Genomic DNA, 16,723 nt, shown 5'->3' with positions numbered 1-16,723 from the left:
CCACTCAGTATTATAATAATAGGCCAACTTCAACTTCCTACGGCTTAAGACAGAATCTATCAAAACAGTGATCTGTAGCGTTGTACATACAAGATCCACAGTATACTGAACAAATCAAGAGTGGTACGGAATCCAGTAGACACAGTTCGGCATTTTTGGCATTCGGCATTCTGTTGTGAGAACCAATGTAAAAGGCACAAAAAAATACATATTGTAATGTGCCTATCAGGGTTCAGTTCCTTCACCCCCAGAGCAAACCTCTACTTTATTTGACTCCTTGGTACTTGCGGATGGAGGGGGGGGGCGACGGGGAACCCCAGAAGAAACAGAAATTGAAACACATTTAAAAACAAAACAATTTATATTATTAATATTATTATATTATTATTGAAGGGGTATTTCCCAAAAAATGTGTAAAAGCCCTAAAATACAACGTAGAAGGTGGTTCCTCTACTTTGTATATTTTTGTTTTCGTGCGTATTGAGTAAAATGGGATGGTGTGTTTAATAAAAAGTTTGAAGAGATCATTTCTCTCCTGGGCAAACTTTAAATTTCACATCATCAGGTTTCAATTCAATCAAAACCTTTGGCAGCATGCAGTTGTTGTTTTTTTTATACAAAAAAGATGGTCTCATTCTCGTCTATAACAACCCCCAGAACTCCAGTTTATGGCAGCAACTTGAATATCTTAACAGCTGGCATGTAGGTCCACTTGAGCGGTTACAAACTATACAGTATACAGGATAATATACAAAGAACAAGTGCAGAGTCTAGAGGAGAGGCTAGTCACGAATAAACATTCAAGGTGGTTGTTATACAATGATGGCAATGCCATTGTGCGGGGATTATTCTTAAAGTCCAAACCGAAATTGAGGAGAAGTTTCCATTTTTTAGAGTATGCACTTAACGCATGTACACAAAATCACGGAAGTTCAGATCATTTCATATAAGCCAAGCACCACCATGTAGCCTTTTTTGTGGGTTTCAAAATGGTTTCCTAATGGGACGTCTTGAAGTGATTTGCACGACTCCATTGCATCGGATGAGTAACGGTACAAGTGCAAGGCATCGTTCGTGTTGCAAATGCTGAAAATACGAAGGAGCCGTCAAACTATGACTGAAGACTAAAGAAACCACACTTATTATCGTATACAATATGTATTATGGTTCCATGGAGTAATTCAATGACGAAAACACCCTGAAAGCAATATGGAATTATGATTTAATCGCCTTTTAACTATGGTGATTTCGCAATGTCAGGAAAGCAGTGCCAAGCACAAACATGAAACTATAAATTTTGCTTCGATTTCTGAACGGGACTTATTTCAAATTGGGAAATAATGCCAAACAAAGCAAAACGAACTTGCCTAACTGAAAAAATAAGCTGAAACTGAGAATAAGAGATAAGGTCAAGCCCGAGGGCGGTATCACTATTCAGTGAACTAATGTACGGTACATATCGCTCATTACGGTACATGTGTACGAATTGTCGGGTGTGAACCCTTGCACAAGAGGTTTTTACTCATACCAAAGTCTGCATGTAGTGATTCCGTCCCAAATCCGTTGAATTCAATTAACGAACAATGAGGCCAGTGATTTTGAGATCCACCAAACCGAAACCCTGGCCCACACAACGTCTTAAAATAACCAATTTCAATGCCATAACGTTTCCATAAAATTTGCTCGCGATAAACTTTTTCCCAGTCACGTGAAAAGAAATTTCACATTTGCACAGGGTTGATCCGAAAAGGACTAGTATTTGTCCGAGTACCCGTAATGAGCGGCTTTTTGCTGATAAAGTGAACTCGACACATCCCACTTTACTCACACCTAAGTGCAACAACAACGATAGGGTGGCCAGAATTTTGAAACATTTTTTCAAAGTGATTTTTGACCAGTAGAATATTTTTTTTAATATCTCAAAGTTTCGGATTCTGTTCAAAGAGGCGCCCTCCATCCCCGGCCCCCGGTTTGGATTAGTCAGAAGGTCCATGTGATGTAATGTATGTTTACGCAACACCTGTTTGACGGCAGCTAGCTGTGTGATATGGGACGTGTCTGGGACGCTGCACGGCGGGCCATGTTTATAAAACATCCCAAGACTGGTTCCACGTCTTGATTGTGCACAACAAAGATGAGAGTTTGTCTGGTACCTGAAAGCAGGTAACTCCGAGTCCAACGTACGCGTGAACAGTACAGATCGACGTGAAACGCACATAAGCTTACATGTAATCACAATTGTGTTTGAGGGGCCAGAGAAAGGGGAAATTGCGGAACGGTCTGCTGTTCCTTCGACAAAATCATGGCAAATAAGCTCAGGACTGTAATATGTTTGCTGAGAAATGACCTGCGATATCACGACAACGAGGTGAGTCTAGACATTTAGATATGATTGTTCTTCTTTTTTTTTTTTTTTGCCAAAGAGCATGTAGGGGTGCAGTGTCCCAATTCCAGGAAAATTCTCCGCCAGGCCAAGGCGTACAAAAAGTACCCCCCAGAGATTGTTTCGAAAAGAGGGGTCTGTTTTGGCCAAGAAATGGTGGGATTGTGTCAGTATGGCCCGGGATCATCTCTGTTGATTCAGGGGCACCCATCTGGGGGCAAAGCAGACAAAAATGGGATTGAAAATAAGTCAGAAGAGCCCGCGGAAGGCGAGGGATGTCATTTGAAAAATGGCCGCTGGGAAGGCTTGGCAACATTTACTTTTTTGGGGGGTGAGTTTGTTTTGGGAGGATAATTAAAAAATTCTTTGGTTAACCTATTAAAAATTGAAAATCAAATGAAATCCGAAGGATCAAACAACACATTGTTTTTTGTTTGAGAGGCCTCGGGGACTTCAGTTGCCTGCCATGGGGCTCCAAACTTGGTTGATTTTACACTATTTTCAATTTACTTTCTAATGCCATGATTGGCACCAAATAAATGTCATGAATGTGTGAGTGCAACCATGGTGAAACCAACTTTCACCATGTTCACTTAACGTTAGTCTAAGTTTCAACCATGTCGCTCTACTTTGCATGTCCGTCTTTACGTCTTGACATTTTTGACCAGTTATACATGTAGTTCGTGTGATATGTGTTGGGTCATAGAAGAAGAAAAAGTCTCCATAGTTGGGTGCAATCTGACGATATTGGGGCTTGTGCGATCTTCGCTCGATCGGTCGATCTTGCTCCTAAACACAGTGATTTAACTCTGCCATGAGCTATGTCAGCCAATCCCATTTTCTTTCTAATTCTGCCATCATCCAATCACCCTTTCTTTCTACGTTCTAATTCACGTTTGTGAAAGATTGTTTAAAAAAATGGAAGTAAAGTTGGGAATTTCATGCAGCATCAGCCGATCGCACAGAGCCTTAAGTTAAGGGGATCATGTAGATTCGCCTATCGTGCCCAACATATATCTGTCCAGCGCTGATCTTTAGGAGCCGGTTGGGCCACGGATCGATATGTAGTAATTACGGCTCGATTCTTGCTACATTAAAAGACCTTTGTTGTGTCTTAAAGCTGAATAATGTATTTATTGAGCGAGAGTCCTGCTACAAGAACTGAACACAGTGATGTACTTGAGATGCGTGATGAAGCCATGTGTGTAAACTCTATGAACGTATTGAAACAAAACAACCAATTTTTGTATCAAGTTTCCTCAAGATGCACGCATCTGTAAATCTGTACATTTGTAATGATCCCAAAGAGGATATGTACACGTATTACAGATCACCATGTTCTGGGAACCAGACAGCCATAAAATTGACTATAGATGTTCATCACTCATTCAGGTATCAGGAGTGAGTCGGTGTGATAAATAAATAGCAGTGTTGAGATTTTTTTCCAAAAGCAAACCTTTATCAGGTTTTCCCTCCATGGTATGCTCTATGCATGTATTCATTTTTCCTGTTTTTTTTACAAACCAATCAGCAAAATTGGCTAAGTTTGATTCAAATAAGATTTATTCAGAAACATACTTCAACAACTAACAACTACCAAAGCTAAACTTTTGATGCTTTTGTTACGCAGGTTCTCCATTGGGCCAATCAGAATGCAGACTACGTTCTTCCGTTGTACTGTTTAGACCCTCGTCACTACCATGGCACCTGGCACTTCTCTTTTCCCAAGACAGGGCCTCACCGCCTGAAGTTCCTCCTTCAAAGCCTTCAAGATCTCAAGGAAACCCTGCAACAAGTTGGCAGGTGAGTACATACATGTACATATGGGTTTTCTGTGCATTAACTGGCCCTAACCTATTAACTAGCCCTAACCCTGATGCATTCTTTGCATTAACTAGCCCTATTAAATCCATGAACTAGCCTTAACCCATTAACTAATCCTAATTCATTAATTAGCGTTCTGTGCATTAAATAGCCCTAACCCATGGACCCTTTGGCTAGGATGTACATGTACACTGTATTCCTCAATCCTCCGAAATTCTCGTCCTTTGAGGGGTGCCCACTGCCTCAATCCTTCAAAATCTTCTGTCAATTCCTGTCATTTTGGTGCAGTGCAAATGGTATCCTGGAGCAGTGCGGATGATTTCATGTATAATTGAGACATGAATTTATGCATGGCTGAGCATTAACAACACAGAGTGTAACGCAAGACCTTGACACAGTGTATTCTTCTCAATCAGCCACATGTTTTGACCATTTAGCCTCAGTCTACCTAATTCCTCCAGGATTTTCCTGAGGATTTAGGAGGATTGACGACGTAATGCTTTAGAGCATGAGTCCTGTGTACATAGGATTACTGCTGAGAGTGCAGCGAAGTGTAGAGATTTATTTTAACTCCGGGCATATGGGCAAGTTAATTTGCTTGTTTTAAGGTTAAGTGTTATGCCTGACACAACACTAGCCATTTCTGCCTCAAGAAGTGGGCAGAAGACTGGATATTCGAGTGGCATTTGTTCTTCACGGGTTTCCGAGTTGGAAATCAATAGAACTGGTCGTAGTGTCTGCACAGTCATTCATTTTCAACTGTCTTGCAACACATTGATACAGAATATTGTTTCTGCAGCAAGACTTGTAAAATTCAGATTAAAAGCAGTGTGGTTGGATCTAGTGTGTATATTATCTTGGTCAAGTGATAAGTGGTAACACTGAGACAGTTTGCGAATGAAAAGTTACTTTGTTTAGTCAAGTCCTTCCATACATTAACCCAATTATGGCTTCAGCAATGTACATGTAGTTAAATAGGAAATCACTCCAGGCTTGTTATTAATGCTGTCAAGTACGTGTATTTGTCCCATTAGTGATCTGGTCATCAGCAGAGGGAAACCAGAATCTGTCATTCAGGACTTGGTTCGTCAACTTGGCAAGGACAATGTGAAAGCTGTAGCATTACAGGAAGAGGTACATTGTAAATTCCTGTTTATTGTATTGTGCTACCCTGTACCAAGTACCTACCTAGAGTCTCTCAAGAAAAGGCACCAGTTTAGAGACCACTGTTCAGAGAAAAACTGCCGTTTAGAGAAAATCATTTAAAGGCCAATGTGGAACTGTGAATAATCATCAAGGCCACTTCCTTGCTGCCATTTTGTGCGCAGTACCTTGTAAAGGGCCCTTGCAGGGATTGTAGAGGGGGCAATCACTTGTTTAAACTTGCAAGTGGAATGCGGTACTCTAGATTTCCAACAGAATGTGCACATCCAGTAGTGTTTTAGCATACATGTACAAGAAACAAAACCAGAGAATTCCGGCTGATCTGTTGTTTTGAACTGTTTGCATACGATGGTATCAGTATCATGCATATTTCCACAAGCCAACTTTTCCAGTTAACAAAAGACAACAAGCAAACACGTTTGCTCTTGGTGCAGCTTCTAAACATCTGAACAGTAAGGACTGTAATGTAAGAATGTTGAGTGTTGAATGACAATTGCGGAATCAAATTATTGGTAGCATTTTCAGTGTTGTCTTCTTTCCATTTGTAGGCTACGAGAGAGGAATTGGATGTAGAGGCTGCCATTGCAAAATCCTGCCAGGTTCCTGTCCAGAAGTTCTGGGGTTCAACTCTCTACCACAGAGATGATATTCCGTTCAGGATACGAGAGTAAGGTCAAGACTACATGCCATGCCATTGCCGTGAGGAGCTTTATTCAAATGAGTGTGGCAATAGCATGGCAATAAAGAGGCAGTTGTACTAAACACCAAATTGAAATTAAGCAGTGCTGTATTGTTGCCATTTGGAACGACAATAGCACGGCACACCCTGTTGAGCTAAAGGGCTTGCTGCGCTGAATACAATTTGCTGAGCTGAATGAACTTAAGAAATGGAATTATTTGAGTTCGGCAAGGCAGTAGCACAGCATAGAGCCTAGGCCTTAGATCTTCTTTAATGTAGGAGTTAGTTTTGTTTCATTCTGTTATCCTTGACATTTTGCAGGGGTGAGATTTGTCAGGATTTGTCCTGATTTCATTATTTTTTTATCAGGATTTTCCTGATTTAAGGATTTTTCAAACAATCTCTTTTGAAATCTGGAGTTTACTATCAAGGTGTTTTTATGAATAAAGTTGATACTAAGCGTAAGAAAAGAGCTGGATTAGTTTGGCCTATCTTACAGCTGGGGAGGCAAATTCTTGCCCCCCTCCCAAGAACTTGGCTGTGCTTCACTCAATTTTTGAAAAACTTAGCTTGCATGAAAAGACACTCATTTTCGTTACTAGCTTAAAGTTTGAACTCAATCAAACATATGGTTTTTTTGTTTCGGTCATTTGAAGTGTAAAGCTATACGCCTGTGTGCATTGAGCAAGTGCTACATTGGAAAAATTGTACATTTTTGACTAACCTGTCTCGGGAAAAATGTGCACTGTGCTCGAACAGTATGTTTGATTTTTGTAAAATTGCTGTCAAAAGGACCACAGAGAGTTACTCTTTTATCTCCCAAAGGCTAAACTCCAGCGAAAATAATACATGTATAAAACAGCATTTTGAATTGAATTTGTAGTCAGTTAATGCAAATGAGAACATTGAACTTTGCAGAGCCATTGTGATTGGTGTTAGTCTTGTCATTATATAAACTATCTATTTGATTATCAATGTCTCATCGTATCTTATATTCACTTCTTCATTACAGATTGCCAAACGTGTTCACTGAGTTTCGCAAGAAGACAGAAAACCAGTCCAGAGTGCGCCCCACCTTTCCCATGCCGAGTAGGCTGAATCCTCTCCCACCAGGGATAGATCCTGGCCTCACCCCTAGCATGGAGGATATGGGAATGGCAGGTACGTATAAAAATGTTAGCATTGAAACGTACAATGGAACCATGTATCACATCTGTTGTCATTTTTCAAAGGATTTCCAAATACTTCTACAGAACTAAAATTGAGAAAAAAGTTTTTTAATAACTACTAGCTTACAACTAGCTTGAATTTTTTTGGAAAATATTAATTTAAAAGTTTTTGAAATGGAGTACCTTAGGCTCCATGAAGTACTATTTTCTTGGTCTCAGTTGTTTTCAAATCAAACGCAGTACCATTTTGGCTTTGTTTGGTTCCACAGAACCAGTGAAGGATGATCGTTCTGCCTTTCCCTACAGCGGAGGAGAGAGACAAGCATTAACAAGAATTCAGCATTATTTCTGGGATTATGTGAGTACAGAATAATACCCATGTAAAATTTCAAAAGTAAAAGTCGTGAGATAAATCACTCTCCAGATTGCATTGTATCAGATGGAGTATGGATCAAATGACCTCCAACAGAATGAGGAAGCTACCAACATAAGTTTAGGTGGCTCAGTTGATAGATCACTTTCAGTTTGTTACTACCTCACTTCGTTTTCTTGAGGAAGAATGTCTTGTCAGTAGCATTTTAGCATTGTTGTAATGTTTTTGAAATTTGCTCTAAGTGGAGGGGTAAAAAAAAAATCACCTTACAAGCCCAGGAGTTCCCAGGTAATGGTGAGAAAAGGTGTGCCAGAACTGTACAACATTGGTGAACTCTGACAGTTATTTTGAACAGAAGCTGGTGCAGTGACCTTCATTACTAGTTGATCTGTGACTACATAGAGTGGTCCCAAAAAAAATAATGTGTAACTCTTTATACTAGTCAAGAGAATGTCCAAAGTAAGCACAAGAAATTCCAAAGCCGGTTTTTGAACATAAACCAGTCTATGAAGGGTGTTACCTGATGCTTTTTGTCAATCTCGTACTTTCTGAACAGGACTATGTAGCTACTTACAAGGAAACACGCAATGGGCTCATTGGAGCAGATTACTCAACCAAGTTTTCTTCCTGGTGAGACCGATCATGTGATGACATATTGATACTCGATTATATTAGTGAATAGGCATCAGTGATATTAGTGAATAGTCTTGAATTTTAGGCCTACATAGAATGATGGCGGCAGTTTAATACATGCTTGAGGAGTTGCCATATTTGACAAACTTGATTTAATGAACAATGTTAACTTGAAGGTGTTTCATAGTTAATACCTGTTTGGAGAAAATTGTCACATGTGCATGCAGGTGTTTATGAAAAACAAAAATGTGGGTACATTTAGCAATTAGTAGTGAAATGTAGCCTAGACCCCTCATGATTTTTGGCCTGAATATTGAACCAGGGTTTGTGCATACTTGCTCAGGTTGGCTCTGGGATGTCTGTCTCCAAGGAGAATCTATGAAGAGATCAAGAAATATGAGAAGGAAAGAAGAGCCAACCAATCAACCTACTGGTATGCAACTAAATAGCTTGGTGACCGTGTTTCACAAATTCTCCAAAGCATTTGATGATTTGATATTCTCTGGGAAGTTTTTTTTTTATTGTCTGTTGGGTTGAAAATGTGCTCTTACATTTTGGATCCTCTTCCTCATTTCCAAGCAACATTGTAAGAATCCTCACGCACATTGCACTGTGCTCAGTGAAGAGGGTTTGGTCTTGTTTGCTTTCCCCCAACTTTCATCATTCTTGAAAGGAACGTATAGTGTAATTAGTTGAACACCTCATTGCATTGACCAGATGATCCATATCCGTCCTTCTGTTTAACTTTTCTAGGGTTTTGTTTGAACTTTTGTGGAGGGATTACTTCAAGTTTGTGGCCCTAAAGTTTGGAGATCGACTCTTCTATCTCAGTGGTGAGAAAATCATTATGTCATTTCTATCTTCCAGCATTGGGATTCAATTCTTCCCCTAGACCTTGGTTTCTAAAAGTTGATCTTTTGATCGCATGGTATCATTGTCTCCAAGCCTGGCTGTCGGTGAGTTTGAGAACCACAGTGTTTAAGCAATATCTATACTGCTGAAAAGTACCATTGGAACTTGCAACTAAGGGAAGGTTAGCATGGGAGGTTCACATCAGTGAGTGAGGTTTTTTTCAGTCCCTGACACATTAGAATTTTGACCAATGACAGAGGTTCTGTTGCTCATGAATAGTTATAAGGCATGGATCCTGTTTGTTTCACATGGATCAATGATTCCAATGTTGGTTAGGTCCATCCATTAGATGGGTTTTGGTGTCAGTTAACCAACGATGGATCAATAATCTTGATCAGTGATTCTATCGCTGGTTAGCTTTATCCATTAGATGAGTTTTGGTGTCAGTTAACAAATGACGGATCATTCTATCGCTGGTTAGCTCCATCCATTAGATGGGTTTTGGTCTCAGTGAACCAATGACGGATCAACGATCTTGATCAGTGATCCCACTGGTTCTCTCCATCCATTACACCTGCGTGAAACAAGCAGGCCTATAATAAATGCTTGTTACACAACATCAGGTGTAGGTCATTGAAGTATTTATGGTAATTTCTGTCGGTTCTCCTTGGCAACCAACGAGAGTTATGATCGTCACAAAACCCCAAGAGATATTTATGGGAATGCAAGTCTTTGAAGTGTGAATTATAATTTTTCCTCAGGCCTCCTTGGCAACCGACGAGAGTGGAGGGAGAACAAAGCGCTCTTTGATGCCTGGAGGGAGGGACAGACCGGGGTCCCCTTTGTTGATGCCAACATGCGAGAGTTGGCAGCCACGGGGTTCATGTCCAACCGCGGCCGACAGAACGTAGCAAGCTTCTTGACCAAAGACCTCAAGTTGGACTGGCGATTGGGAGCCGAATGGTTTGAGCATCTGTTGGTGAGTGGGTGGTTTTGGACTACAACGTTTATTTATGCTTTCATTATTTCAATGTCATCTGATCAACACTGATTCAGAAACTTTTATCATGCCTATTGAAATGTTTGTAACCTCTGAAAATTGGTAGGAAAAATTTTTCCTCTGGCTTACAATCAAGTAAAAACTATTGCAGGCTTGTGGGTCACTTGTAGCGGTATTTGCAAAATGAAAGTTCTGACAAATGTAAGATTTGTGTCAACATGTAATCAGTTCAGTTCAGTGTTTACAATTTCCCTTTATCGGGTTCGCAAGTCTGACGTCACTTCAGTTTAAACCATGCCCACCGGACACGTGCAGTGCACATAGGGTTACATGCATTGATCGCCATTTATGTGGAACCATGGAACCGGAAGTTAACGCGCAACTTCTGCAATCGTCCAATGGGAGCCTGTGAATCGTGGCGCGTCCGCCTTCGTGATGAAGTCACTTATGAACCGGATACTCAATGATAAATGTTATGACCACATTAGAGTATTAAGCATAGAAGCCTGAATAAAAGTTATCACATAGTGGGAGTGTGGATAATCCGGTTCATAAGTGACTTCGTCACAATGGCGGATGCGCCACAATTTGCAGGCTCTCATTGGACAATCGTTGAAGTTGAGCGTTAACTTCCTGTTCCATGGTTCCATGTAAACGGCGATCAATGCATGTAACCCTATGTGCAGTGCACGTGTGCAGTGGGTGTGCTTTAAACTGAAGTGACGTCACACTTACGAACCGAATAGCCATGAAAATTTATGGGTTGTAGTGGGATCCAGATACACTGACTTCGGATTAAAAGCTAGAAACACCTGCCATATATAACAAACATTGATATTTGGCCTTGCAGATTGATCATGACGTGTGTAGTAACTATGGCAACTGGCTATACTGCGCTGGAGTTGGCAATGATCCAAGACAGGACAGAAAGTTCAACATGATTAAGCAGGGATTGGATTATGATGCTCAGGTATGTGGTTCATTGACATGCTTCCTGAAGAGGGTTTAACTAGGGTCAGCTGCTAGTCATTTCCAATCACGGTCTAAAACAGTGGAGGTGTTTGGTCAAGTTATTCAAGGTGGATGTGAGGTCAAGTTCAACTAATTTTCTAAAACTAATGGTGTAATACTTACAGTATATGTCAATAGTGCTGCTGTTGTGGAATGTTTTTGGGTAATGCAGGGAACCATGCATGTACCTCGTCATATGGGGTCCAAAATGGGAGACCCTACCCATTTTTAGCCCTCCCCTCGTCATGAATATAGTTTCATCAGTAATCTTCAATTGCCCAGTACATATCTTAACCACTTGCTGCCGGGGAGCCCGGTTTTGGAGACGTTGGCTTTATACGCATAGCCTGGGTGCCCAAAATTGAACACAAGGAACTGGGCCTTGTAACAAAAGACCATACTCGGAACAAAAGACCGAGCTACTGGCAATTGCCAACATTTTTTCAGTTGTCAATAGCAGAGGAAATCTGTCATTGTTTTGAATGATTATACCACTGTTTGTTGCATTCAACATGAGTGGACTACCACCGCTCCAGCGATACAACACTGCTGCACGCTAATCTGGTCTGCATTTGAAAAGACGCCAGTAGCACGCTGGGCCAGTTTTGGGAAGCAACTTCAAATTAAACCCGGCAGCATATGGTTAATGTCCACACTTTTCCAAAAGTCTGTTTTTCATTTATGTAATGTTTCAACAACACCTGTTTTATACATTTTTAGAAAAAAAACCTTAATGGCTTTGCTGTTCTGGTTCCACAGGGTGACTATGTGAGGCTGTGGGTGCCTGAACTTCAAGGCATCAAGGGTGGTGCTGTACACACCCCCTGGGCCCTCAGCAGCTCTCTGCTCATTCAGGCTAACGTCAGGCTTGGCCACACTTACCCCATGCCCATTGTGAAGTCACCGGAGTGGGGCAAGTATACAGGAAGTCAGGTGGGTGATAAAGTTCATTGGAAAGCACATCTGGCCACGATTTTTCAAAAAAGGAATGTTCAAAAATAGAACCTGTCTTCTGTCGCATATCAAGCCTTTAGTCAAGGCTATTGTGTGAACTATTTCATTCCCGAATAGTGGTGTCAAGAATACTTCAGAAGAGATTAATGTGGTACTCAAAACCTGTCACAATGAATGCCTTTACCATCTCCTTCCAGTGCCACATGTTGATTAATACCATATACTTTCTGCACTGTTTCTTCATTTATGATGAAATTAGAACTGCCCAGTTTTTGTTATTTACCAATTTTACCGAAAAAGCATCCTTGTATTTAAAACTTACGTTTCACTGCAAAACTGGATGGGCACTGTAAAATTGGTTGAGGGCTTTGGTTTTGTTCACATCAGAATTTGCCACATACTGTTTACTTTGTTTCCATCTGGAATGTTTTTATTTGCTCATTTGCATAGCCACCTGTTCGAGGGCACAAAAACTTTTTTTCATTTAATGCTTTTTTATTTGGGCATTATTAAATTTTCCTACCTTCAACCGCTCCCCATAATCTAAGCAGTGTAGGTTGAGAGCTAGCAATAATCAAGGTTTTCCAAAGATTTATCTCAAACTTGCTTTGCCTATGTGCATGCTTGGGGCTAGCCTCTCAAACAAATAAATATTGAACTTTTTTTCTCATTGGAGATTTGGAAGATAAACCTGTTTGTTTCTGCCTTTCAGGAAAGAGGAAAAAGTGGGAAGGGACCAGGCCCAAGACAGCAGACCAGAGGACTTGATTTCTACTTCTCCAGTGCCAAGCAGAGGGGCCATAAGAAGTGAGAGGAGTCAGCAGATTGGATCGTGTTGTTAATTTCAAACGAGGGGAAACAAAAGTGAAATCCGACCATGCGATTTAAAGTCCTAACCGTCCAGCTGTGTTAGAATCAGATCAAATTTGGGGATTTGGGATTATTGGGTTTGGTCCTTACGTATTTGCAAAGTGTTACTATTAATGGAACTTGTGTATCATAGGTTGTTTGATATTCAAATCTTTGGCCTCATTTCCACAAACCTTTAGAAGGGATCTTGATGTTGAAAGCATATATTAAATACAAAGTGTTTTTGGTTGGTTATTTATTGTATTTCCGATTAAGATATGCACCTGTTAAATAAATTTTAGGCATCCTGAGACCGGAGACTCTACGTGGTTACATAACTTTGATTGATGGATTAGTAAGCCTTTTGCGAGTTAAATTTGAATAAAATCTGGTAAACTGAGTTCTTTAACTTTACGCGAACAAAATCTAAACCTTTGATTTTTTTCAGCTGGTCATGTAATGTAAGTGCCAGTATGTCACCCTTGTGTAATACTTGTGCTGATTTCTCATGCAATATGCTTTACATCATGGGAAATCTTGTCCTTTTATTTTATGCCTACATAAATGAAAGGTTCTGCTTTCACTGTGCCGCAAATCATGCATTATTGCCATTTATTCACATTCATCTTTTTTAAATTCCACATCCGGAATTAGTACCAGGAAAAAAAAGCAGCTGCTTACCAAAGTTGATTTATTTTCAAAAACTTTTCTTCCAGGTATTACATTTGTCATGTGTAATACATGTACTGATTTCAATGGTAAAATTTTGTCCACCTGTTGTTGGTAAATGTAAAGGAAAAGCTAAAGGAAAAGCTAATCATCTCTAATCATACAATGTGATAGATATATTATTAGAATAGTATCAAGGCATCTGCATGTCAAGTTTCATTGAATAGAAGTATAACATCAGCTTGAAGGAAACTAACCTGTCAAGAGATTGCTATGAGCAATAAAAACTTCTGATACTAAGTTCAAGTGTCTACCCTCTCTGGTCTTTCTCCCATCAGGGAAGATATCTCCTTGGCATGATAGGCATGGTATTGGATAAGTCCACTTGTTATCCTTCATGACTTGGGACAATGGGACAATAGTGAATGGACTCGTTATCCTACTAAACTTAGGACCAGGAACAATGGGATGTGGGAGACAAAAGCTTCTCACACCTGAGCCAAGTCTTCAGAACACTGATTAAGACCTACATGTAGAGGGCATTTTGACAAAGTCTGAACAGGAACTAAAATGGACAGTAACCGGTCCTCAAGAGTATTGTTAAAAAAAGATTGCAAAAAACAAGCTCATGTACAGATGCATGAATCTTCATCACAGATGCCCACTCTGAGACACTGTAGGACAGCTTTTTCATGAGATTCTTACACCAAGTTCAATCTCCTTGTGGCATGGAGTAAAACATACATGTACATTTGGGAATGTTGATGTCATTTTGCATTCAGCAAGAGGAGATTTTCACACACTTGAAGATGGAAGAAATCCTGTTGTTCTCCCAGCGACTTTGTAGGGTCACCTTCTCAACAGCCTCTGCACAGCAATCTTGAATGCAGGCCACAAGAGGGCGGTGTTCTTTCGGTACCATTCCCGGTTATACAGCTTGAGTGTTTGCCGGTTGTCCTGGAGAAATTCTCTGTAGAACTCGGCCATTTTATCCGCACTCAACACTCGTTTTGCTCCTTTGTTGGGAGGGAATAGAAGGGAAAAGAGGATTTTTGAAATACATTTTAACAAAGAAAGGGAGGAGTCAAGATTTACCATGAAATTTGTTAAGATAAAACAAAAGAGTAGATTCTTTCAACTGATTTACATATCTCTCAATGCATAGCAGTCCATCATCCTTCATATCCAGCTGTAGCCGAATGGGATATTTTATGGCTACAGCTTTAGTTTGGCTGTAACCATGCTAGGATGAAAAGCCATAGCCGCAGACATAATGCATATTTGTGGCACAGTCTAATGCCAAGATGGTCAGATTGAAGAGGTTATGCGCATCACTTTAGTAATTTGATTTCAATATGCCTTCCCTCATTCTTGGCACTACATCTATGCACAGTGTAGCCCACAATCAGTTCTAGGACTAGTTCAAGTTACTGTTGTGTATGGCCACTGCTTTTTTTTTTTACGTGTATACTCGATTCAGGAGAAATTTCTAAGCAGACATAAACACCAACAAACATCATGAAACACTGATTTTGCCCAAATGTTAAAAGGGCAAAACGCAGGATTTCAATTTGGTGTAACTGTGCAGTAGTATAAAATGTCAATTAACTAATGCTCTGATCACATGATTTAAACACAGAAATTTAATTTAAACAACAATAAATTACCATCTTCATCCAAGAGCCCTACTCCTGTCTTGCCGAGTGCCTCCTTAACAAAACGTTCTTTGGCCTGTAAGGAAAACTCGAAGTGAATATCTCATCTTCAATGGTCATTCCTTTCTTCATTTGCATTCTTCAGATTTATTGATGCAGTTTTGACTCATTGACTGGTGACACAAAATCCAAGTGATTATTTGTTTTAAGATGCAGCAGATGGTTAAGACTTTCTTATTAACTGCATGTCTGAAAGTGGCACTGTTGTCAAGGCCATCACGAGTGCCTGCAAGTCTATCACATGTCAATCACAAGTCATCCAGAATTAGCCCAATTAACAATTCATTCCACTGAAATGTGACCAAAAATTTCCTTTGTTCACCCTAATACTTAGGACTAGTCTTATGAAGGACTTGTGAAAGGACTTGTAAAAAGACTCATCATGGACTTGACCACTGAACAGCGAAGTGGTAATTTGGTTTTCTATTCCCCACAATGTATTTCCACTTTATGAGAAACTGAGCAAGAGACATTTTCAAATCTTTTGATAGAGGAGCAAAACTCCAAGAGAGAGACTGTTTCAGGCTGCAGGAACGATAAATATTTTGAAATATCTAAACATCGTTGACTCTAAACATCATTGATAACCCACCAGCGAACGTCATACAGCACAAAAATGCACTCGAGTTAGCAGATGTGCCTAACACTGCAGTGGACTGCAGGACGGCAAAACCACAAGACCTGACTTGGCCAACATCTCATCACCTCAATGAAGTTCTGGTTATGCTGGGCCCAGAAGGCGTGATTCCAGTCATAGATTTCCTCCCTCATCTCTCGGTACTTTCTCTCTGCTTCTGTTTCATTCGGTCTCTGAGCAAAGCGTAGTTGTCGGAGATTGGAGCGTTTGTCCACGGGGCCGATCCAATCCCGATCCGGACAATCAGGAGGCTCTGCCTTGTGCTGATGGTCATTAGCCTCACTTGGGACTTTGTCTGCACTGGCTGCTGAATCCGAAGTAAATAGCTACCAAAAAAAAAATCAAAAACAATTCACTGAAGCATTTAATTTTCATTTGCTGGGAAAGCCAGACTTGGAAAATGGGCACTGGCAATGATGGGTGTCACCCGGCTTTTTTTTGGGGGGGGGGGCAAAGTACTCTCTCCGCCTTCCGCCCCCCCCCAAGATGCCCATGATGATTGAGCAGCCTACTTTCGTACAAGACTGAACGTGCTGAACCCAAATCATTTTCAACAGTTTTAGATCATGCAGCGTCCTCTAGTCCTAGTTCTATAATGCATGCTCACCTGATAAGGGGCCACTAGTGGTGTATACATGTATTTACTGCTATGCCTCTGATGGAGTGGACTAGCACAGATTCTTTTTTTATAACAGCAGGAAACGAAAACTTTGACGTTTCTTGAAAGTAACATTGTGCTTATGTGCACCCTGTTCCCGGCCCTGTTCGGCTGTTTTGCACCAACTGGACAGTAGTCGGCATCAACTTCGAG

At 40.5% G+C, this 16,723-nt stretch overlaps 2 protein-coding genes across 2 annotated transcripts; one reads left to right on the top strand and one right to left on the bottom strand.

Moving 5' to 3' along the window:
- Positions 1-2,199: 2,199 nt before the first annotated feature.
- LOC147795063 (cryptochrome DASH-like) lies at positions 2,200-13,860 on the top strand. The gene is made up of 13 exons (XM_087132292.1): positions 2,200-2,368; positions 4,014-4,186; positions 5,242-5,341; positions 5,920-6,038; positions 7,063-7,211; positions 7,489-7,577; positions 8,149-8,222; positions 8,569-8,658; positions 8,979-9,058; positions 9,839-10,056; positions 10,928-11,047; positions 11,848-12,021; positions 12,755-13,860. The coding sequence occupies exons 1-13, from the start codon at positions 2,303-2,305 to the stop codon at positions 12,851-12,853; spliced, it is 1,551 nt and encodes a 516-aa protein (XP_086988418.1). The 5' UTR covers positions 2,200-2,302; the 3' UTR covers positions 12,854-13,860.
- Positions 13,566-16,723, bottom strand: LOC147795062 (COA8 family protein CBG23705, mitochondrial-like). Its single transcript, XM_087132293.1, has 4 exons — positions 16,520-16,723; positions 15,981-16,238; positions 15,228-15,291; positions 13,566-14,576 (listed from the first exon to the last, which is right to left on the bottom strand). Exons 1-4 carry the CDS (start codon positions 16,643-16,645, stop codon positions 14,410-14,412), a joined length of 615 nt encoding a protein of 204 aa, XP_086988419.1. The 5' UTR covers positions 16,646-16,723; the 3' UTR covers positions 13,566-14,409.

Source organism: Acanthaster planci, unplaced genomic scaffold (genome assembly GCF_054643075.1).
Source record: "Acanthaster planci isolate LZ-2023a unplaced genomic scaffold, COTS_SCS Contig191, whole genome shotgun sequence".
In the NCBI taxonomy this organism is placed as follows: domain Eukaryota; kingdom Metazoa; phylum Echinodermata; class Asteroidea; order Valvatida; family Acanthasteridae; genus Acanthaster; species Acanthaster planci.
Note: the sequence above shows the minus strand (reverse complement) of the source record. Positions and strands in the feature narration are given on the sequence as shown.

Bases quoted from the DNA above. Each gene is read 5' to 3' on its own strand.
- LOC147795062 (XM_087132293.1), bottom strand. From the start codon at position 16,645: ATGTTACTTTCAAGAAACGTCAAAGTTTTCGTTTCCTGCTGTTATAAA. The intron at 16,239-16,519 runs GTGAGCATGCAT...TTTTTTTGGTAG, and splicing joins CACTAGTGGCCCCTTATCAG to CTATTTACTTCGGATTCAGC. The intron at 14,577-15,227 runs GTAATTTATTGT...CTCCCAACAAAG, and splicing joins AGGGCTCTTGGATGAAGATG to GAGCAAAACGAGTGTTGAGT.
- LOC147795063 (XM_087132292.1), top strand. From the start codon at position 2,303: ATGGCAAATAAGCTCAGGACTGTAATATGTTTGCTGAGAAATGACCTG. The intron at 8,223-8,568 runs GTGAGACCGATC...ATACTTGCTCAG, and splicing joins TCAACCAAGTTTTCTTCCTG to GTTGGCTCTGGGATGTCTGT. The intron at 11,048-11,847 runs GTATGTGGTTCA...CTGGTTCCACAG, and splicing joins GATTGGATTATGATGCTCAG to GGTGACTATGTGAGGCTGTG.